The 25421-nt window shown below is 45.0% G+C and overlaps 1 protein-coding gene across 1 annotated transcript in view; it reads right to left on the reverse strand.

Moving 5' to 3' along the window:
- Nucleotides 1-25421, reverse strand: part of LOC106582309 (uncharacterized) — a 110703-nt gene that overhangs the window by 15279 nt on the left and 70003 nt on the right. The window contains exons 3-4 of the mRNA XM_045704395.1: nt 16349-17797; nt 15705-16264 (exon numbers count right to left, since the gene is read on the reverse strand). Coding sequence (XP_045560351.1) covers nt 15705-16264; nt 16349-17767 — 1979 coding nt within the window. The 5' untranslated portion in view covers nt 17768-17797. The remainder of the gene's footprint in view (nt 1-15704; nt 16265-16348; nt 17798-25421) is intronic.

The raw sequence follows: 25421 nt of genomic DNA on the forward strand, positions 1-25421 counted from the left end.
TACTCTCGTCCCACCATTCATATCATTCAGTTTCATCCTCCCTTCCTCCTCCTCCCTTCCCACTGTCCCCCTTCACCACTCCAGGGACTTACCCCACTCTCTTCTCCTCTCTCTCCCCGGCAGAGGGACTCAGGGGCTGGGTAATGAGACGCATCAATTCCCATTAACACCTCAATTCCTGGAACAGATGATGGACCACAGGGCAGAATGCTGCCTCCCTCCCTCCCTCACCCCACACCACACCACATGGACTACAGGGCAGGATGCTGCCTCCCTCCCTCGCCCCACACCACATGGACTACAGGGCAGGATGCTGCCTCCCTCCCTCGCCCCACACCACATGGACTACATGGCAGGATGCTGCCTCCCTCCCTCCCTCCACACCACATGGACCACAGGGCAGGATGCTGCCTCCCTCGCCCCACACCACATGGACTACAGGGCAGGATGCTGCCTCCCTCACCCCACACCACATGGACTACAGGGCAGAATGCTGCCTCCCTCCACACCACATGGACCACAGGGCAGGATGCTGCCTTCCTCCACACCACATGGACCACAGGGCAGGATGCTGCCTCCCTCCACACCACATGGACCACAGGGCAGGATGCTGCCTTCCTCCACACCACATGGACTACAGGGCAGGATGCTGCCTCCCTCGCCCCACACCACATGGACCACAGGGCAGGATGCTGCCTCCCTCGCCCCACACCACATGGACCACAGGGCAGGAGGCTGCCTCGCCCCACAGCACAACTCTCTCTCTACCTGCATCATACATCTGTCTGTCTGTCTCTCTGGTTCCTTTGTGTGCCGACCAGCTACACACACACACACACACACACACACACACACACACACACACACACACACACACACACACACACACACACACACACACACACACACACACACACACACACACACACACACACACACACACACACACAATATGATTTAGCTGCAGAATGCACATGAGAACAGACCAGTCTGCCTGCCACAATCATGGCGTCGGTTCACGTCACATTGTGATTGACTGCACTAGACGGACAATGGGGACAAAAATCTCAATTTCCCTCCCAAAGATCCATTTAAAATCCTCTCTGACACGAAAATAGCCTAGCTATTTGGCCAGGGATGTAAATTGTACGCTAATCAATATTCTAGATTTGAATCATTTTTGTCAATCATCAATGTATGAAAGTCATTATTTATCATGTTTACTTGTGTATTTGTTTTGTCATCACATGACACTATTTAAAAAAATCTTGTCTCTCTAGCCTCATTTAACCTGCTCTACTGCCATCTCTCTCTGGTCTGTCATGATGTCTCCTCTATTAATTGGCATGTTACACAACTCTGTGCTGTACCTGTCTGATGCTTCCCTCTCTAACCCATTAATTCTCAGCTCGTCATGGACCCGCCAGAGGAACATCTGCCTGCACTGCCGTCAAACACATCTGCACACACACTTTCTACATTTACATTTTAGTCAGCGATTTACTGTTGTGAGTGCATACATTTTAATATTTTCTTTTCATACTGGTTCCCCGTGGGAATCAAGCGCCATGTTCTACCAAACTGAGCCACCCACACACACACACACACACACACACACACACACACACACACACACACACACACACACACACACACACACCAATTGACCTACCCATTCGCAACACTCACTAGTAGTTCTGAAGTCTTTAAAATGCAACAAAGCAACAAAAAATAACTCTGCCCGCAAATCTTCAGATGGTGCAGGTGCCAGGGGCTACACGGAATAATGAACATGCTCCTTCTTTAGGTTTGCATCCCAAATGGCACCCTATTTCCTATATAGTGCCCTACTCTATATCAAGGCCCATAGGGCTCTGGTTAAAAGTACTGCACTATGGAGGGAATGAGTAGGGAGCCATTTGCGACGCAGCTTAGAAAGAGGCAATAAAACAGACGCCGCTGCCGGCGTTTCCTTCCAGTTGGAATAACTGTCATTAAAATCTTTCCTTACAGATATTACCTGTCCTTCTGTGTGATGCATTTGGGATAATACCCTGGAACTTAATTTATTAGCCTACAGACTGTGTATATCACATGTCCCTGCCTGCGGTACAATGTGACATTGAAATTAGTATATAGTCGCCATGGAGTGCATTCGCAAAGCTTTCAGACCACTTGACTTTTTCCACATTTTGTTACGTTACAGCCTTATTCTAAAATGGATTACATTTGTCCTCATCAATCTACACAAAATACCCCATAATGACAAATCGAAAAGAGGTTTTTGGAACTTTTTGCAAATGTATTACAAATAAAAAACAGAAATACCTTATTTACTCAAGTATTCAGACCCTTTGCTATGAGACTCGAAATTGACCTCAGGTGCATCTTGTTTCCATTGATTATCCTTGAGATGTTTCTACAACTTGATTGGAGTCCACCTGTGGTAAATTCAATTGATTGGACATGATTTGGAAAGGCGCACACCTGTCTATATAAGGTCTCACAGTTGATAGTGCAGGTCAGTGCAAAAACCAAGCCATGAGGTCGAAGGAATTGTCCGTAGAGCTCATAGTCAGGATTGTGTCGAGGCACAGATCTGGGGAAGAGTACCCGAAAATGTCTGCACCATTGAAGGTCCCCAAGAACACAGTGGCCTGCATCATTCTTAAATGGAAGAAGTTTGGAACCACCTAGACTCTTCTTAGAGTTGGCCGCCTGGCCAAACTGAACAATTGGGGGAGAAGGGCCTTGGTCAGGGAGGTCACTCTGACAGAGCTCAAGAGTTCCTCTGTGGAGAAGGGAGAACCTTCCAGAAGGACAATCATCTCCACCAATAAGGCCTTTATGGTAGAGTGGCCAGACGGAAGCCACTCCTAGCCCGCTTAGAGTTTGCCAAAAGGCACCAAAAGGACTCAGAAAATTCTCTGGTTTGATGAACCCAAGATTGAACTCTTTGGCCTGAATGCCAAGCATCACGTCTGGAGGAAACCTGCCACCATCCCTACAGTGAAGCATGGTGGTGGTAGCATCATGCTGTGTAGATGTTTTTCAGAGACTGGGACACTTGTCAGGATCGAGGCAAAGATGAACGGAGCAAAGTACAGAGAGATCCTTGATGTAAACCTGCTCCAGAGCGCTCAGGACCTCAGACTGGAGAGAAGGTACACCTTCCAACAGGACAATGACCCTAAGCACACAGCCAAGACAATGCAAGGGAGGCTTCGGGACAAGTCTCTGAATGTCCTTGAGTGGCCCAGCCAGAGCCCAGACTTGAACCCGATCTAACATTTCTGGAGAGACCTGAATATAGCTGTGTAGCAACGCTCCCCATTCAACTTGATAGAGCTTGAGAGGATCTGCAGAAAAGATGGAAGAAACTTCGCAAATACAGGTGTACCAAGCTTGTAGCGTCATACCCAAGAGGACTTGAGGCTGTGATCGCTGTCAAAGGTGCTTCAACAAAGTTCTGAGTAAAGGGTCTGAATATTTATGTAAATTTGATATTTAAGGTTTTTATTTTTAATACATTTGCAAACATTTCTGAAAACCTGTTTTTGCTTTGTCATTATGTGGTATTGTGAGAGGAAAAATGTAATCCTTTTTAGAATAAGGCTGTAACGTAACAAAATGTGGAAAAGTCAAGGGGTCTGAATACTTCCGAATGCACTGTATAGCCATCATATATACTGTATGTTTGTATTAATCCATATATTCTAAATATATTACTGGGCCTAATCAATCTCTCTATTCATGTTTAAATATGAAAGTCCCTGTTAGGCGAAAATAGGACATTAAAACCATAACGTGTGTATTTGTCATTAGGAAAGAGAGAGCCCAGAGCTTAAGCACACCCAAGAGCACTGTTCCAGAGCTTCCTGTTAATAGATCCCTGCTCCACCATCCCATCAGGTGTATACTATAGTATAATACATGGGAATAGCATTGTAATTGCCTGGTGAAAAAGCCATCAGACTAGCCACAGTTCGATAGCATCATGATTGCAAGCCTGTATGGGACACTGAGCAGCGCTAACACAAAGACTTGTTTAGTGGAGTCAAGAGAGACTGAGACTGGTTAAAACTCGACCCTTGGAGTGCATGCATAGCATTAGAAAAGTACACATTTTTAATGACCAACTTGATGCTATTAAAGGTCAAATTAAAACCTACTAAGAATATATTGTATGAACATACTGTATATTTGAACTTAATAGCCTACATACATGTATTAAACCCCTTGGTAATAGCTACCTCATAAATTCTAGCAATTCATAAGCAGCATGGGGATGAGAAACTGTTAAACATCCCCCTGTTCCCTGTTCTCTGTTCCCTGTCCTCTGTCTTCTGTCCACTCTCCGGTGCTCTGTCCCCTGTACTCTTTCCCCTGTTCCCTGTCCTTTGTTCCCTGTCTTCTGTCCCCTCTCCTGTGCTCTGTCCCCTGTCCTCTTTCCCCTGTTCCCTGTCCTTTGTTCCCTGTCCTCTGTCTTCTGTCCCCTGTACTCTTTCCCCTGTTCCCTGTCCTTTGTTCCCTGTCCTCTGTCTTCTGTCCACTCTCCTGTGCTCTGTCCCCTGTACTCTTTCCCCTGTTCCCTGTCCATTGTTCCCTTTTCCTCTGTTCCCTGTCCTCTGTCTTCTGTCCCCTGTACTCTTTCCCCTGTTCCCTGTCCTCTGTCACCTGTCCTTTGTCTTCTGTCCCCTCTCCTGTGCTCTGTCCCCTGTACTCTTTCCCCTGTTCCCTGTCCTTTGTTCCCTGTCCTCTGTCCCCTCTCCTGTGCTCTGTCCCCTGTACTCTTTCCCCTGTTCCTTGTCCTTTGTTCCCTGTCCTCTGTCTTCTGTCCACTCTCCTGTGCTCTGTCCCCTGTACTCTTTCCCCTGTTCCCTGTCCTCTGTCACCTGTCCTCTGTCTTCTGTCCCCTCTCCGGTGCTCTGTCCCCTGTACTCTTTCCACTGTTCCCTGTCCTTTGTTCCCTGTCCTCTGTCTTCTGTCCACTCTCCTGTGCTCTGTCCCCTGTACTCTTTCCCCTGTTCCCTGTCCTCTGTCACCTGTCCTCTGTCTTCTGTCCACTCTCCGGTGCTCTGTCCCCTGTACTCTTTCCCTGTTCCCTGTCCTTTGTTCCCTGTCCTCTGTCTTCTGTCCCCTCTCCTGTGCTCTGTCCCCTGTACTCTTTCCCCTGTTCCCTGTCCTCTGTCACCTGTCCTCTGTCTTCTGTCCACTCTCCGGTGCTCTGTCCCCTGTACTCTTTCCCCTGTTCCCTGTCCTTTGTTCCCTGTCCTCTGTCTTCTGTCCACTCTCCTGTGCTCTGTCCCCTGTACTCTTTCCCCTGTTCCCTGTCCTTTGTTCCATGTCCTCTGTCTTCTGTCCACTCTCCTGTGCTCTGTCCCCTGTCCTCTGTCACCTGTCCTCTGTCCCCAGGTCCCATGTCCGACATGTGTGAGGAGTGTCATTTTTGAAAGTGTGTCACACAGCTTTCCTGTCTGGCGAAACTAGCACCTGCAGTATATCGTCTGTGGTATCATGCAACTCAGTCTACAGTCAGAATGATCCATCATCACCCCTAGCACTGTCTGACTCTGCAGACAGAGGTGACAGACACAGTGATATCTATGGGTGAGAGCTGACAGACACAGTGATATTTATGGGTCAGAGGTGACAGACAGTGATATTTATGGGTGAGAGGTGACAGACACAGTGATATATATGGGTGAGAGCTGACAGACACAGTGATATCTATGGGTGAGAGGTGACAGACACAGTGATATCTATGGGTGAGAGGTGACAGACACAGTGATATACGTGGGTGAGAGGTGACAGACACAGTGATATCTATGGGTGAAAGGTGACAGACACAGTGATATACGTGGGTGAGAGGTGACAGACACAGTGATATCTATGGGTGAGAGGTGACAGACACAGTGATATCTATGGGTGAAAGGTGACAGACACAGTGATATCTATGGGTGAGAGGTGACGGACATAGTGATATCTATGGGTGAGAGGTGACAGACACAGTGATATCTATGGGTGAGAGGTGACAGACACAGTGATATATATGGGTGAGAGGTGACAGACACACAACTTGCAGACTTGTTTACGCTGCTGTGCGTTTTGTTGCCGATCTTACTTTGCTACCTGACGGTTTTTTACTTTTTCATTACCGTATATTTTTACTTTTTCCCTCACTCAACTTTTTTCATTCAACTTTTTCACCCCGGAGGTTTTATCTGGACATGGTTCGTCAGGACTTCAAACAGCCGAAGCTAAGTAACATTAACATGATGCCTTCTAATTGCAGTCGTTGTACTTATAATATACAGGAGAACGATCGCCTTACAGCAAGCATAGCTGTGCTGCAAGCCCAGCTTCAGACGCAATCGTTAGGCAAGGGCAATTTCAGTGTAGGAAAGGATGAAACAGCGTCTGTGCCACCAGTAAGTACAGATGGTAACGTTAGTATAAACCCCCTCGCACGGTCCCCGCAGCCGGACAACTTTCTCATGGCTTCTGGAGGGAAACGCTGTAGGAATGCTCAACCGGTGTCGCTTATTCAGCCGACAGAAACTTTCAACCGGTTCTCCCCATTAAGCGAGTCGGAGTCGGAGGCCGAGACTTCTCTGGTCTCTGCTCCTCCCGTTGTGGGGTCTGAGACGCCGACGGCTCCCACCATTAGCTCTGACAAATTGAAAACCCTAGTCATTGGCGACTCCATTACCCGCAGTATTAGACTTAAAACTAATCATCCAGCGATCATACACTGTTTACCAGGGGGCAGGGCTACCGACGTTAAGGCTAATCTAAAGACGGTGCTGGCTAAAGCTAAAACTGGCGAGTGTAGAGAGTATAGAGATATTGTTATCCACGTCGGCACCAACGATGTTAGAATGAAACAGTCAGAGGTCACCAAGCGCAACATAGCTTCAGCGTGTAAATCAGCTAGAAAGATGTGTCGGCATCGATTAATTGTCTCTGGCCCCCTCCCAGTTAGGGGAGTGATGAGCTCTACAGCAGAGTCTCACAACTCAATCGCTGGTTGAAAACTGTTTTCTGCCCCTCCCAAAATATAGAATTTGTAGATAATTGGCCCTCTTTCTGGGACTCACCCACAAACAGGACCAAGCCTGGCCTGTTGAGGAGTGACGGACTCCATCCTAGCTGGAGGGGTGCTCTCATCTTATCTACGAACATAGACAGGGCTCTAACTCCTCTAGCTCCACAATGAAATAGGGTGCAGGCCAGGCAGCAGGCTGTTAGCCAGCCTGCCAGCTTAGTGGAGTCTGCCACTAGCACAGTCAGCGTAGTCAGCTCAGCTTTCCCCATTGAGACCGTGTCTGTGCCTCGATCTAGGTTGGGCAAAATTAAAAATGGCGGTGTTCGCTTTAGCAATGTCACTAGTATAAAGACCTCCTCCATTCCTGCCATTATTGAAAGAGATTGTGATACCTCACATCTCAAAATTGGGTTACTTAATGTTAGATCCCTCACTTCCAAGGCAGTTATAGTCAATGAACTAATCACTGATCATAATCTTGATGTGATTGGCCTGACTGAAACATGGCTTAAGCCTGATGAATTTACTGTGTTAAATGAGGCCTCACCCCCTGGTTACACTAGTGACCATACCCCCGTGCATCCGGCAAAGGCGGAGGTGTTGCTAACATTTACGATAGCAAATTTCAATTTACAAAAAAAAAACAATGACGTTTTCGTCTTTTGAGCTTCTAGTCATGAAATCTATGCAGCCTACTCACTCACTTTTTATAGCTACTGTTTACAGGCCTCCTGGGCCATATGCAGTGTTCCTCACTGAGTTCCCTGAATTCCTATCGGATCTTGTAGTCATAGCAGATAATATTCAAATTTTTGGTGACTTTAACATTCACATGGAAAAGTCCACAGACCCCCTCCAAAAGGCTTTCGGAGCCATCATCGACTCAGTGGGTTTTGTCCAACATGTCTCTGGACCTACTCACTGCCACAGTCATACTCTGGACCTAGTTTTGTCCCATGGAATAAATGTTGTGGATCTTAATGTTTTTCCTCATAATCCTGGACTATCGGACCACCATTTTATTACGTTTGCAATCGCAACAAATAATCTGCTCAGACCCCAACCAAGGAGCATTCAAAGTCGTGCTATAAATTCTCAGACAACCCAAAGATTCCTTGATGGCCTTCCAGACTGCCTCTGCCTACCCAAGGACGTCAGAGGACAAAAATCAGTTAACCACCTAACCGAGGAACTCAATTTAACCTTGCGCAATACCCTAGATGCAGTTGCACCCCTAAAAACTAAAAACATGTGTCATAAGAAACTAGCTCCCTGGTATACAGAAAATACACGAGCTCTGAAGCAAGCTTCCAGAAAATTGGAACGGAAATGGCGCCACACCAAACTGGAAGTCTTCCGACTAGCTTGGAAAGACAGTACCGTGCAGTATCGAAGAGCCCTCACTGCTGCTCGATCATCCTATTTTTCCAACTTAATTGAGGAAAATAAGAACAATCCGAAATTTCTTTTTGATACTGTCGCAAAGCTAACTAAAAAGCAGCCTTCGCAAATGGAGGATGGCTTTCACTTCAGCAGTAATACATTTATGAACTTCTTTGAGGAAAAGATCATGATCATTAGAAAGCAAATTACAGACTCCTCTTTAAATCTGGGTATTCCTCCAAAGCTCCATTGTCCTGAGTCTACACAACTCTGCCAGGACCTAGGATCAAGGGAGATACTAAAGTGTTTTAGTACTATATCTCTTGACACAATGATGAAAATAATCATGGCCTCCAAACCCTCAAGCTGCATACTGGACCCTATTCCAACTAAACTACTGAAAGAGCTGCTTCCTGTGCTTGGCCCTCCTATGTTGAACATAATAAACGGCTCTCTATCCACCGGATGTATACCAAGCTCACTAAAAGTGGCAGTAATAAAGCCTCTCTTGAAAAAGCCGAATCTTGATCCAGAAATTATAAAAAACTATCGGCCTATATCGAATCTTCCATTCCTCTCTGCTCAGCAACTCACTGCCTTCCTGAAGACAAACAATGTATACGAAACGCTTCAGTCTGGTTTTAGACCCCATCATAGCACTGAGACTGCACTTGTGAAGGTGGTAAATGACCTTTTAATGACGTCAGACCGAGGCTCTGCATCTGTCCTCGTGCTCCTAGATCTTAGTGCCGCTTTTGATACCATCGATCACCACATTCTTTTGGAGAGATTGGAAACCCAAATTGGTCTACATGGACAAGTTCTGGCCTGGTTTAGATCTTATCTGTCGGAAAGATATCAGTTTGTCTCTGTGAATGGTTTGTCCTCTGACAAATCAATTGTACATTTCGGTGTTCCTCAAGGTTCCGTTTTAGGACCACTATTGTTTTCACTTTATTTTTTACCTCTTGGGGATGTAATTCGAAAACATAATGTTAAATTTCACTGCTATGCGGACGACACACAGCTGTACATTTCAATGAAACATGGTGAAGCCCCAAAATTGCCCTCGCTAGAAGCCTGTGTTTCAGACATAAAGAAGTGGATGGCTGCAAACTTTCTACTTTTAAACTCGGACAAAACAGAGATGCTTGTTCTAGGTCCCAAGAAACAAAGAGATCTTCTGTTGAATCTGACAATTAATCTGAATGGTTGTACAGTCGTCTCAAATAAAACTGTGAAGGACCTCGGCGTTACTCTGGACCCTGATCTCTCTTTTGAAGAACATATCAAGACTGTTTCAAGGACAGCTTTTTTCCATCTACGTAACATTGCAAAAATCAGAAACTTTCTGTCCAAAAATGACGCAGAAAAATTAATCCATGCTTTTGTTACTTCTAGGCTGGACTACTGCAATGCTCTACTTTCCAGCTACCCGGATAAAGCACTAAACAAACTTCAGTTAGTGCTAAATACGGCTGCTAGAATCCTGACTAGAACCCAAAAATTTGATCATATTACTCCAGTGCTAGCCTCCCTACACTGGCTTCCTGTTAAGGCAAGGGCTGATTTCAAGGTTTTACTGCTAACCTACAAAGCATTACATGGGCTTGCTCCTACCTATCTTTCCGATTTGGTCCTGCCGTACATACCTACACGTACGCTACGGTCACAAGACGCAGGCCTCCTAATTGTCCCTAAAATTTCTACGCAAACGGCTGGAGGTAGGGCTTTCTCCTATAGAGCTCCATTTTTATGGAATGGTCTGCCTACCAATGTGAGAGACGCAGACTCAGTCTCAACCTTTAAGTCTTTACTGAAGACTTATCTCTTCAGTAGGTCCTATGATTAAGTATAGTCTGGCCCAGGAGTGTGAAGGTGAACGGAAAGGCTGGAGCAACGAACCGCCCTTGCTGTCTCTGCCTTGCCGGTTCCCCTCTTTCCACTGGGATTCTCTGCCTCTAACCCTTTTACAGGGGCTGAGTCACTGGCTTACTGGTGTTCTTCCATGCCGTCCATGGGAGGGGTGCGTCACTTGAGTGGGTTGAGTCACTGACGTGGTCTTCCTGTCTGGGTTGGCGCCCCCCCTTGGGTAGTGCCATGGCCTAGATCGTTGTGGGCTATACTCGGCCTTGTCTTAGGACGGTAAGTTGGTGGTTGGAGACATCCCTCTAGTGGTGTGGGGGCTGTGCTTTGGCAAAGTGGGTGGGGTTATATCCTGCCTGTTTGGCCCTGTCCGGGGGTATCATCGGATGGGGCCACAGTGTCTTCTGATCCCTCCTGTCTCAGCCTCCAGTATTTATGCTGCAGTAGTTTATGTGTCGGGGGGCTAGGGTCAGTCTGTTACATCTGGAGTATTTCTCTTGTCTTATCCGGTATCCTGTGTGAATTTAAATATGCTCTCTCTAATTCTCTCTTTCTCTCTTTCTGTCTTTCTCTCGGAGGACCTGAGCCCTAGGACCATGCCTCAGGACTACCTGGTATGATGACTCCTTGCTGTCCCCAGTCCACCTGACCGTGCTGCTGCTCCAGTTTCAACTGTTCTGCCTGCGGCTATGGAACCCTGACCTGTTCACCGGACGTGCTTGTTGCACCCTCGACAACTACTATGATTATTATTATTTGACCATGCTGGTCATTTATGAACATTTTAACATCTTGACCATGTTCTGTTATAATATCCACTCTGCACAGCCAGAAGAGGACTGGCCACCCCTCATAGCCTGGTTCCTCTCTAGGTTTCTTCCTAGGTTTTTGGCCTTTCTAGGGAGTTTTTCCTAGGGAGTTTTTCCTAGCCACCGTGCTTCTTTCACATGCTTTGCTTGCTGTTTGGGGTTTTAGGCTGGGTTTCTGTACAGCACTTTGAGATATCAGCTGATGTACGAAGGGCAATATAAATAAATTTGATTTGATTTGACAGACGCAGTGATATCTATGGGTGAGACGTGACAGACACAGTGATATCTATGGGTGAGAGGTGACAGACACAGTGATATCTATGGGTGAGAGCTGACAGACACAGTGATATCTTTGGGTGAGAGCTGACTGACACAGTGGTATCTATGGGTGAGAGGTGACAGACACAGTGATATATGTGGGTGAGAGTTGACAGACACAGTGATATCTGTGGGTGAGAGGTGACAGACACAGTGATATCTATGGGTGAGAGGTGACAGACACAGTGATATCTATGGGTGAGACGTGACAGACACAGTGATATCTATGGGTGAGAGGTGACAGACACAGTGATATGTATGGGTGAGAGGTGACAGACACAGTGATATCTATGGGTGAGACGTGACAGACACAGTGATATCTATGGTTGAGAGGTGACAGACACAGTGATATCTATGGGTGAGAGGTGACAGACACAGTGATATCTATGGGTGAGAGGTGACAGACACAGTGATATATATGGGTGAGAGGTGACAGACACAGTGATATCTATGAGTAAGAGGTGATAGACACAGTGATATCTATGGGTGAGAGGTGACAGACACAGTGATATATATGGGTGAGAGGTGACAGACACAGTGATATCTATGAGTAAGAGGTGATAGACACAGTGATATCTATGGGTGAGAGGTGACAGACACAGTGATATCTATGGGTGAGAGCTGACAGACACAGTGATATCTATGGGTGAGAGGTGACAGACATAGTTATATCTATGGGTGAGAGGTGACAGACACAGTGATATCTATGGGTGAGAGCTGACAGACACAGTGATATCTATGGGTGAGAGGTGACAGACACAGTGATATATATGGGTGAGAGGTGACAGACACAGTGATATCTATGGGTGAGACGTGACAGACACAGTGATATATATGGGTGAGAGGTGACAGACACAGTGATAACTATGGGTGAGACATGACAGACACAGTGATATATATGGGTGAGACGTGACAGACACAGTGATATCTATGGGTGAGAGGTGACAGACACAGTGATATCTATGGGTGAAAGGTGACAGACAGTGATATCTATGGGTGAGAGCTGACAGACACAGTGATATTTATGGGTGAGAGGTGACAGACACAGTGATTTTTATGGGTGAGAGCAGACAGACACAGTGATATCTATGGGTGAGAGGTGACGGACATAGTGATATCTATGGGTGAGAGGTGACAGACACAGTGATATCTATGGGTGAGAGGTGACAGACACAGTGATATCTATGGGTGAGAGGTGACGGACACAGTGATATCTATGGGTGAAAGGTGACAGACAGTGATATCTATGGGTGACAGAAGGAGGAACAGTGGAGCAGCCTGACTGACTGTCAGGGAGGGAGCCATTTATGACACAGAAAAAGAAGAATAAAAGGCTATCCATTCCTCTCATGGTCACCACTGAAACTTACAATCCTATAACTCTTCTCTAGTATGCTACACCTTGTCCTGAGCCTGTTATACACCATAAGAGACTACTACAGACATGTCTCAGAGAAAATCTTAACCGTGTCTAAAGGCCCGCATAGACTGTACGGTTTTAGCCATCCCAGACAAAATGTCCACGTCGTGTGCAAATTCTTAGGTCGTAAACGATTTTCTGACGTCTTAGCTTGTTCTATGTGACAAGCTCTCGGTCTGCTGATTAAGTACCACTACGTCTTGGCTCGTTCTATGTAACAGGCTCTAGGTCTGCTGATTAAGTACCACTACGTCTTGGCTCGTTCTAAGTGACAGGCTCTAGGTCTGCTGATTAAGTACCACTACGTCTTGGCTCGTTCTATGTGACAGGCTCTCGGTCTGCTGATTAAGTACCACTACGTCTTGGCTCGTTCTATGTGACAGGCTCTCGGTCTGCTGATTAAGTACCACTACGTCTTGGCTCGTTCTATGTGACAGGCTCTAGGTCTGCTGATTAAGTACCACTACGTCTTGACTCGTTCTATGTGACAGGCTCTAGGTCTGCTGATTAAGTACCACTACGTCTTGGCTCGTTCTATGTGACAGGCTCTAGGTCTGCTGATTAAGTACCACTACGTCTTGGCTCGTTCTATGTGACAGGCTCTCGGTCTGCTGATTAAGTACCACTACGTCTTAGCTCGTTCTATGTGACAGGCTCTAGGTCTGCTGATTAAGTAGCACTATGTGCGGTCGTAGGCTCTGACAAAGTTCTGACAGTGTCAGAAATGAGCTTTTATCATGTATTGTGTCTGGTGTCACGAGCTGATCCCGGTGACTGACCAATAGGAACACAGCTAGCTCTGAGTATGCATACAATAATATGAATAATGTGAATAGTCAGATTAATATAATAGTTTGATTTAAGAGGTTACATGCTTGGCAAGAAGAACGATTTCCCAAATAATCTTGTTTACACATCTGAAATCAGGCAACTTTTGGGGATTTTGATAAATGCCCAAAATCACAAATCCAAATAAACGTTCTACCACAACAACCGTGTTATTTTTTGGAAGCATATTTGATTCTGATTTCAAACATATACAGTTTGTATGTGAAACTTATTTATAAGATGCAAACTTTCAGTTTTTCCCGAACTCACTTCACCCGTACATAAGCACAGAGGAAGGCTTGCGCTGCTAGTGCTGGAACATGCACAGATCAAATACACCGCTGCAGTTGATGTAACCTAACACGCTGACCACACCGCTCACGTTGCAAAATAAATGTACACATACATGTTATTCAATCATTTCATCCAAACTGCTGGTGTGCGTCAACGAGCGTCTGCGTAGCCAGGCGCTAAAATAGAACTTGATTCTATTTTTGACACTTGACGCGCTGCAAGTCCTGCCTCTCCCATCTCCTCATAGGTTTTTAGGACCATATACCCACGTGGGTGATTGAAAGATGAACTGAGGTCCACACTCCAGTCCAGTTGGTGGTGGTAAGGCACCTTAAAGATGGAGCAGAGGACCTTGTGCATTTCAGGTAAAATAACAACCCAATGTTTATATCCCAGGACAAATGAGCTAGCAACAGCAAGCTAGCTAGCTAAATTGCCATAAATGTTTCATGTGATTTGACCTGTCCCCAAATTAATATAGTTGGTTCAGAGTTCATTTTGATAATTCAACCTGCATGTCCTGATCGCGTCTGGTGTGAATGGAGGAAAATCAACATGCGTACGATGGTGCGCACAGACGCACGCGCCTGGTCTAGTCAGCATGTAAGTCAACGAAGCATACGTCGGCTGACATAGCCTCACAAGCCAATCGCAGAATGTGACAACAGAACTGAAGCAAATCGTACAATCTGGCCAGGTTGATATCAAGATTTTAATTTGGTAACATCGCACAGTGTGACATGTAATAATGGTAAAAGAGTGAATCCGATGAACAGTGTGGGAAGGCCTTGAGGCGACATGTGCCTGTTTGAGTCTGAGTGAATGCTACATTGTCAGACTATGAACGATGCCAAATCAGGCTCTACATTTCTCCTTGATATGCCTAACCACACCAGACTGGAGGCTTCATCTGTTTAGCAAACAGTATGCCTAAACCAGCTGCCACAGTGAGAGGGGGAGGTGGAGGGTGGCAGTGCCAACCTGAAGTGCCAACCAGCTGTCCTGTGACTGTGAGCCTATGGAGCAGGCCTGGGTTCAAACTGTATTCGAAATCTTTCAAATACTTTATCCGTCCTTGTTGGAACTTCCCTGGCGCAATGGAAGCAATGAATAGTCCCAAAAGTGCACAACCTATCCATCTGGCATTCCAGGCAGGCTCAAGACAAACACTGAAAGTATGTGAAAGATTACAATTCCTATTTGAACCCAGTTGGGTCTGCTACGGAGATGATGTGTCAGACTGGAGACGGGAGACCCTGGCACAGCCACAACAGTCTCCTCTGGTAGCCAATCCTGTTAACTGTAACAGCTGTTCATAATAAGCTGTGATAAATCAATAACAACACTAACACTAATGTCACCGTTGAAGAAAACCACTACAGCACACGCCAATGGATCCAATTTTACCATCAAAGAGCAGAAGCGGGCTACAAAGCAAGCTTTTTGGCAAAAGCATGTGCATCCATCTTAAATGAAAACTAGAAGTACATTAACTGGTAGATTTAGTGTTTAATATTCTAGTTTTCTTTTCTTGTTAATGATCTCTTTACATGGCTAAGGTCCAATTGAAATTCAATTAGCTTTGGCTTTCATCTTAGTAAGCACATACAGTAGCTTCCACAAAGCAATAAGGCAAACTGTAACGACTGAATCCCATTGATGATCCAATGAATGATGGGTCTCCCCCCAGCCCCTTCATCTTCAGCTTCACCTTTACCTTCACCTGCTTACTAACCTCTTCTTGATGAGGTCCAGGGCGGAGCCGATGAACCCATCCTTCATCTTGTAGATCTTGGCTCCATAGCTGGAGAGGTCAGTCCTGTCCAGGAGCAGGGCTGGACAGCAGCTGGAGGGGCCCTCTGCACTCTCCCTGTGTGGAGGGAAGGGGACCAGGGAGGCCTGAGGCACACTGAGCCCCACATTAGGCCTGCTGTCCTGGGCCTGGGTATGATACATGGTCCCCTTTCCCTGGGTCTTACTGGAGGGCTGGAGGGGAGAGCGGGGAGTAGGGCCTGTGCATATAGCTTTGTTAGAGACTGTGGTCTGAATGTTGGCTTTTAGCTGGGGAGTAGGGCCAGTGAAGATGGGAGAGGATGAGTGCAAAGTGCTGGCTGTGGGAGTCAGCTCCACTAACATCACACTCCCCTCTCCACTGCTGTATGCTGGGGGAGCCACAGGGGAGTCACTCTGCATGGCCTCTCCACTGCTGCCTCTCCTCTCCCCGCTCCCCCTCTCTCCACTGCTGCCTCTCCTCTCCCCACTCCCCCTCTCCACCCTCTCTCCCCTGCTGCCTCTCCTCTCCCCACTCCCCCTCTCCTCCCTCTCTCCACTGACTCTCCTCTCCCCGCTCCCCCTCTCCTCCCTCTCTTCATTGCCCCTTCTCTCCCCGCTCCCCCTCTCCTCCCTCTCTTCACTGCCCCTTCTCTCCCCGCTCCCCCTCTCCTCCCTCTCTTCACTGCCTCTCCTCTCCTCGCTCTCCCTCTCCTCCTCCTGAGAGGACTGAGAGTCTCGCCGTCCCAATGGGGCTGTCTGAGTCTTACAGTCTCTGCCTGTCCCTGGGCTCTGGCTGCCTGTACTAGTCTCTGGCTGTTGGTCTATAGTTGTTACTGTAGTAACATTACTGCTCTCTGTCTGTCCACTCTCTCCCTCTCTCTGTCTCATCCTCTTAAACTCCTTGAAGGTAGGGATGTGCAGGCGGCCCATAGGGGGCCTCTTACGCTCGGCTATGAGCTCAGCACTACTTCCAGTGACAGAGATGGACTCGGTGGTGAAGGACATGGCCATGTCTGGGGTCTGAGGGGTCTCCAGGGAGGCATGGAGGGCCAGGTTTGGGGTGCTGTTCTGCCGCCGGAGCTGAAGCCGTCTCAGAACCTCCTGCTTGATTTCCTCAGGGCTGGTGAGGTGCCGGACATACAGGGGTCTCCCAACGTACCTCTGGTGGGGGGATGAGTCCCTCTCTGAGCACCCCCTCAGGATGGGAGTGGTACTGCCTGGGGTTACCTGAGGTCGAAGAGGCTTCAGGGGTTCCGCTGCCGATCGGGCGCTTTGGAGGCGGAGCTTCTCCCTTAGCCCCTTCCTGCCGTTGGTGGTAGCGTTCACTCCCCAGTCATCTGTGCCGGGGAACAGCCACTGGGGGAAGAGGGGCAGCTCCTTCCTCCCCAGACCCCTCCCCAGGCGGGGGTGGGGGTAGAACGCCAGGCTCACAGGACCGTAGCCCTGGGGCCCTGTCCCTTCAGAGGGCCCATCGTACCAGTGGCTGGTGGCAGTGCAGCGGAAGATGAACCCACTGTCCACACTGCCCCTGTAGGTGGCACAATACGGGGAACAGTAGAGGCCTGGTTCAGACACAGAATTACTCCAGTTCAAGTTCTCCATGCTGCGGTAGAGTCGAGTTCCACAGCCTTGGTTCATGTTCCAACAGGGCCCTGGGTCCAGCCCCAGGCCTGACCCTAACTCCAGCCCAGAGTCAGGACCCCTGGGTGGGGGCTGCACACTGTTGGTGGAGCAGTACCGGAGCCCCAGGTTAGTGAGCAATGCACTACTGTTAGACCGGGGTATGAAGGGGCACTGGCCAGGGTAGGGCGGGTAGGGGGGTACACTGTGGCCTCTGAAGCCAGAGAGGGGTTGGGGCAGGGGGAAGTCAGTGAGGCTGAGGCAGGGCTCCAGATCCATGGTGAGACCAGCGGTGCAGGTGTAGCCAGCGAGGCCGTGGCCTTGGCTGGGGGAGCAGCCCGCTGAGGGGTAGTCACATGGTGGAGGGGCCTTCACGTCCGGCATGGCTGCAGTATGAGCCACCATAATTCAGAGAGAGGCTCCGGGAAACTGGCCCTAAAGGACAGAGATGAGACACACAGGGGAATGAGCTGGGAGATAGAGCACTGTCTGCAAACACACACACACACACACACACGCTCACGCACACAAGCATGTGCACACACACACAGACACACACACTGTCACAGTGCATCTATACGTGAGCTGTACTAAAACATTTCAGGAGTTGAATTTGAAGAACAAACACTGAGGGTTGTTGAGATAATCCTGGAAATGACAAATCCATTCCATACAGTACATACAGTATATACAGTACATACAGTACATGTCATGAATGAGATTACCATTCTTTTAGATTACATTTTGATCTTAGCTTCATGTTTGAGCTTCTTTGAGATGTTGATACTGTGGTTTTAGCCATGTGACAATCAACCATCAAAGAAAATATGACAATATGACACTAGGACAATTATACTAGGACAATATGACACTAGGACAATATGACACTAGGACAATATGACACTAGGACAATATGGCACTAGGACAATGATACTAGGACAATATGACACTAGGACAATATGACACTAGGACAATATGGCACTAGGACAATGATACTAGGACAATGATACTAGGACAATATGACACTAGGACAATATGGCACTAGGACAATGATACTAGGACAATGATACTAGGACAATGATACTAGGACAATATGGCACTAGGACAATGATACTAGGACAATGATACTAGGACAATATGACACTAGGACAATATGACACTAGGACATGATACTAGGACAATGATACTAGGACAATATGACACTAGGACAATATGACACTAGGACAATATGGCATTAGGACAATGATACTAGGACAATATGACACTAGGACAATATGGCACTAGGACAATATGGCACTAGGACAATGATACTAGGACAATATGACACTAGGACAATATGGCACTAGGACAATATGGCACTAGGACAACGATACTAGGACAATATAACACTAGGACAATATGGCACTAGGACAATATGGCACTAGGACAATGATACTAGGACAATATGACACTAGGACAATATGGCACTAGGACAATATGACACTTGGACAATATGACACTAGGACAATATGACACTAGGACAATATGGCACTAGGAAAATTATACTAGGACAATATGACACTTGGACAATATGACACTTGGACAATATGACACTAAGACAATATGACACTAGGACAATATGGCACTAGGACAATATGACACTTGGACAATATGACACTAGGACAATATGACACTAGGACAATATGACACTAGGACAATATGGCACTAGGACAATATGACACTAGGACAATTATACCAGGACAATATGGCACTAGGACAATATGGCACTAGGACAATTATACTAGGACAATATGACACTAGGACAATATGGCACTAGGACAATATGACACTAGGACAATTATACTAGGACAATATGGAACTAGGACAACATGACACTAGGACAATTATACTAGGACAATATGACACTAGGACAATATGACACTAGGACAATATGGCACTAAGACAATATGACACTAGGACAATATGGCACTAGGACAATATGGCACTAGGACAATATGACACTAGGACAATATGGCACTAGGACAATATGACACTAGGACAATATGCGCACTAGGACAATATGGCACTAGGACAATATGCACACTAGGACAATATGACACAAGGACAATATGGCACTAGGACAATATGGCACTAGGACAATATGGCACTAGGACAATATGACACTAGGACAATATGACACTAGGACAATATGACACTAGGACAATATGGCACTAGGACAATATGACACTAGGACAATATGGCACTAGGACAATATGGCACTAGGACAATATGACACTTGGACAATTATACAAGGACAATATGACACTAGGACAATATGATACTAGACAATATGACACTATGACAATATGACACTAGGACAACTATACTAGGACAATATGACACTAGGACAATATGACACTAGGACAATATGACACTAGGACAATATGACACTAGGACAATATGACATTAGGACAATATGGCACTAGGACAATATGGCACTAGGACAATATGACACTTGGACAATGATACTAGGACAATATGACACTAGGACAATATGGCACTAGGACAATTATACTAGGACAATATGACACTAGGACAATATGGCACTAGGACAATATGACACTTGGACAATATGACACTAGGACAATTATACTAGGACAACATGACACTAGGACAATATGGCACTAGGACAATATGACACTAGGACAATATGGCACTAGGACAATATGGCACTAGGACAATATGACACTTGGACAATGATACTAGGACAATATGACACTAGGACAATATGGCACTAGGACAATTATACTAGGACAATATGACACTAGGACAATATGGCACTAGGACAATATGACACTTGGACAATATGACACTAGGACAATTATACTAGGACAACATGACACTAGGACAATATGGCACTAGGACAATATGACACTAGGACAATATGGCACTAGGACAATATGGCACTAGGACAATATGACACTAGGACAATATGGCACTAGGACAATATGACACTAGGACAATATGACACTAGGACAATATGACACTAGGACAACTATACTAGGACAATATGACACTAGGACAATGATACCTGGACAATATGATACTAGGACAATATGACACTAGGACAATATGAAACTATGACAATATGACACTAGGACAACTATACTAGGACAATATGACACTAGGACAATGATACCAGGACAATATGACACTAGGGCAATATGGCACTAGGACAATATGACACTAGGACTATATGACACTTGGACAATGATACCAGGACAATATGACACTAGGACAATATGACACTAGGACAATATGACATTAGGACAATATGGCACTAGGACAATATGGCACTAGGACAATATGACACTAGGACAACTATACTAGGACAATATGACACTAGGACAATGATACCAGGACAATATGACACTAGGACAATATGACACTAGGACAATATGAAATTAGGACAATATGGCACTAGGACAATATGGCACTAGGACAATATGACACTTGGACAATGATACTAGGACAATATGACACTAGGATAATATGGCACTAGGACAATATGACACTTGGACAATATGACACTAGGACAATATGACATTAGGACAATATGGCACTAGGACAATATGGCACTAGGACAATATGACACTAGGACAACTATACTAGGACAATATGACACTAGGACAATGATACCAGGACAATATGACACTAGGACAATATGACACTAGGACAATATGACATTAGGACAATATGGCACTAGGACAATATGGCACTAGGACAATATGACACTTGGACAATGATACTAAGACAATATGACACTAGGACAATATGGCACTAGGACAATATGACACTTGGACAATATGACACTTGGACAATATGACACAAGGACAATATGACACTAGGACAATATGACACTAGGACAATATGGCACTAGGACAATATGACACTTGGACAATATGACACTTGGACAATATGACACAAGGACAATATGACACTTGGACAATATGACACTAAGACAATATGACACTAGGACAAAATGGCATTAGGACAATATGGCACTAGGACAATATGGCACTAGGACAATATGGCATTAGGACAATGATACTAGGACAATATGACACTAGGACAATATGACACTAGGACAATATGGCATTAGGACAATGATACTAGGACAATATGACACTAGGACAATATGGCACTAGGACAATATGGCACAAGGACAATGATACTAGGACAATATGACACTAGGACAATATGGCACTAGGACAATATGGCACTAGGACAACGATACTAGGACAATATGACACTAGGACAATATGGCACTAGGACAATATGGCACTAGGACAATGATACTAGGACAATATGACACTAGGACAATATGGCACTAGGACAATATGACACTTGGACAATATGACACTAGGACAATATGACACTAGGACAATATGGCACTAGGAAAATTATACTAGGACAATATGACACTTGGACAATATGACACTTGGACAATATGACACTAAGACAATATGACACTAGGACAATATGGCACTAGGACAATATGACACTTGGACAATATGACACTAGGACAATATGACACTAGGACAATATGACACTAGGACAATATGGCACTAGGACAATATGACACTAGGACAATTATACCAGGACAATATGGCACTAGGACAATATGGCACTAGGACAATTATACTAGGACAATATGACACTAGGACAATATGGCACTAGGACAATATGACACAAGGACAATTATACTAGGACAATATGGAACTAGGACAACATGACACTAGGACAATTATACTAGGACAATATGACACTAGGACAATATGACACTAGGACAATATGGCACTAAGACAATATGACACTAGGACAATATGGCACTAGGACAATATGACACTAGGACAATATGACATTAGGACAATATGGCACTAGGACAATATGACACTTGGACAATGATACTAGGACAATATGACACTAGGACAATATGGCACTAGGACAATTATACTAGGACAATATGACACTAGGACAATATGGCACTAGGACAATATGACACTTGGACAATATGACACTAGGACAATTATACTAGGACAACATGACACTAGGACAATATGGCACTAGGACAATATGACACTTGGACAATATGACACTAGGACAATATGACACTTGGACAATATGACACTTGGACAATATGACACAAGGACAATATGACAGTAGCACAATATGGCACTAGGACAACATGACACTAGGACAATATGACACTAGGACAATATGGCACTAGGACAATATGGCACTAGGACAATAAGACACTAGGACAATATGGCACTAGGACAATATGACACTAGGACAATATGGCACTAGGACAATATGGCACTAGGACAATATGACACTAGGACAATATGACATTAGGACAATATGGCACTAGGACAATATGGCACTAGGACAATATGACACTAGGACAACTATACTAGGACAATATGACACTAGGACAATGATACCAGGACAATATGACACTAGGACAATATGACACTAGGACAATATGACACTAGGACAATATGGCACTAGGACAATATGGCACTAGGACAATATGACACTTGGACAATGATACTAGGACAATATGACACTAGGACAATATGGCACTAGGACAATATGACACTTGGACAATATGACACTAGGACAATATGACATTAGGACAATATGGCACTAGGACAATATGGCACTAGGACAATATGACACTAGGACAACTATACTAGGACAATATGACACTAGGACAATGATACCAGGACAATATGACACTAGGACAATATGACACTAGGACAATATGACATTAGGACAATATGGCACTAGGACAATATGGCACTAGGACAATATGACACTTGGACAATGATACTAAGACAATATGACACTAGGACAATATGGCACTAGGACAATATGACACTTGGACAATATGACACTTGGACAATATGACACAAGGACAATATGACACTAGGACAATATGACACTAGGACAATATGGCACTAGGACAATATGACACTTGGACAATATGACACTTGGACAATATGACACAAGGACAATATGACACTTGGACAATATGACACTAAGACAATATGACACTAGGACAAAATGGCATTAGGACAATATGGCACTAGGACAATATGGCACTAGGACAATATGGCACTAGGACAATAACTAGGACAATATGACACTAGGACAACTATACTAGGACAATATGACACTAGGACAATGATACCAGGACAATATGACACTAGGACAATATGGCACAAGGACAATGATACTAGGACAATATGACACTAGGACAATATGGCACTAGGACAATATGGCACTAGGACAACGATACTAGGACAATATGACACTAGGACAATATGGCACTAGGACAATATGGCACTAGGACAATGATACTAGGACAATATGACACTAGGACAATATGGCACTAGGACAATATGACACTTGGACAATATGACACTAGGACAATATGACACTAGGACAATATGGCACTAGGAAAATTATACTAGGACAATATGACACTTGGACAATATGACACTTGGACAATATGACACTAAGACAATATGACACTAGGACAATATGGCACTAGGACAATATGACACTTGGACAATATGACACTAGGACAATATGACACTAGGACAATATGGCACTAGGACAATATGACACTAGGACAATTATACCAGGACAATATGGCACTAGGACAATATGGCACTAGGACAATTATACTAGGACAATATGACACTAGGACAATATGGCACTAGGACAATATGACACAAGGACAATTATACTAGGACAATATGGAACTAGGACAACATGACACTAGGACAATTATGCTAGGACAATGTGACACTAGGACAATATGACACTAGGACAATATGGCACTAAGACAATATGACACTAGGACAATATGGCACTAGGACAATATGACACTAGGACAATATGACATTAGGACAATATGGCACTAGGACAATATGGCACTAGGACAATATGACACTTGGACAATGATACTAGGACAATATGACACTAGGACAATATGGCACTAGGACAATTATACTAGGACAATATGACACTAGGACAATATGGCACTAGGACAATATGACACTTGGACAATATGACACTAGGACAATTATACTAGGACAACATGACACTAGGACAATATGGCACTAGGACAATATGACACTTGGACAATATGACACTAGGACAATATGACACTTGGACAATATGACACTTGGACAATATGACACAAGGACAATATGACAGTAGGACAATATGGCACTAGGACAACATGACACTAGGACAATATGACACTAGGACAATATGGCACTAGGACAATATGGCACTAGGACAATAAGACACTAGGACAATATGGCACTAGGACAATATGACACTAGGACAATATGGCACTAGGACAATATGGCACTAGGACAATATGACACTAGGACAATATGGCACTAGGACAATATGACACTAGGACAATATGGCACTAGGACAATATGACACTAGGACAACTATACTAGGACAATATGACACTAGGACAATGATACCAGGACAATATGACACTAGGACAATATGACACTAGGACAATATGACACTATGACAATATGACACTAGGACAACTATCACTAGGACAATATGACACTAGGACAATGATACCAGGACAATATGACACTAGGGCAATATGGCACTAGGACAATATGACACTAGGACTATATGACACTTGGACAATGATACCAGGACAATATGACACTAGGACAATATGACACTAGGACAATATGACATTAGGACAATATGGCACTAGGACAATATGGCACTAGGACAATATGACACTAGGACAACTATACTAGGACAATATGACACTAGGACAATGATACCAGGACAATATGACACTAGGACAATATGACACTAGGACAATATGACATTAGGACAATATGGCACTAGGACAATATGGCACTAGGACAATATGACACTTGGACAATGATACTAGGACAATATGACACTAGGACAATATGGCACTAGGACAATATGACACTTGGACAATATGACACTT

Source organism: Salmo salar, chromosome ssa21 (assembly GCF_905237065.1).
Source record: "Salmo salar chromosome ssa21, Ssal_v3.1, whole genome shotgun sequence".
In the NCBI taxonomy this organism is placed as follows: Eukaryota; Metazoa; Chordata; class Actinopteri; order Salmoniformes; family Salmonidae; genus Salmo; species Salmo salar.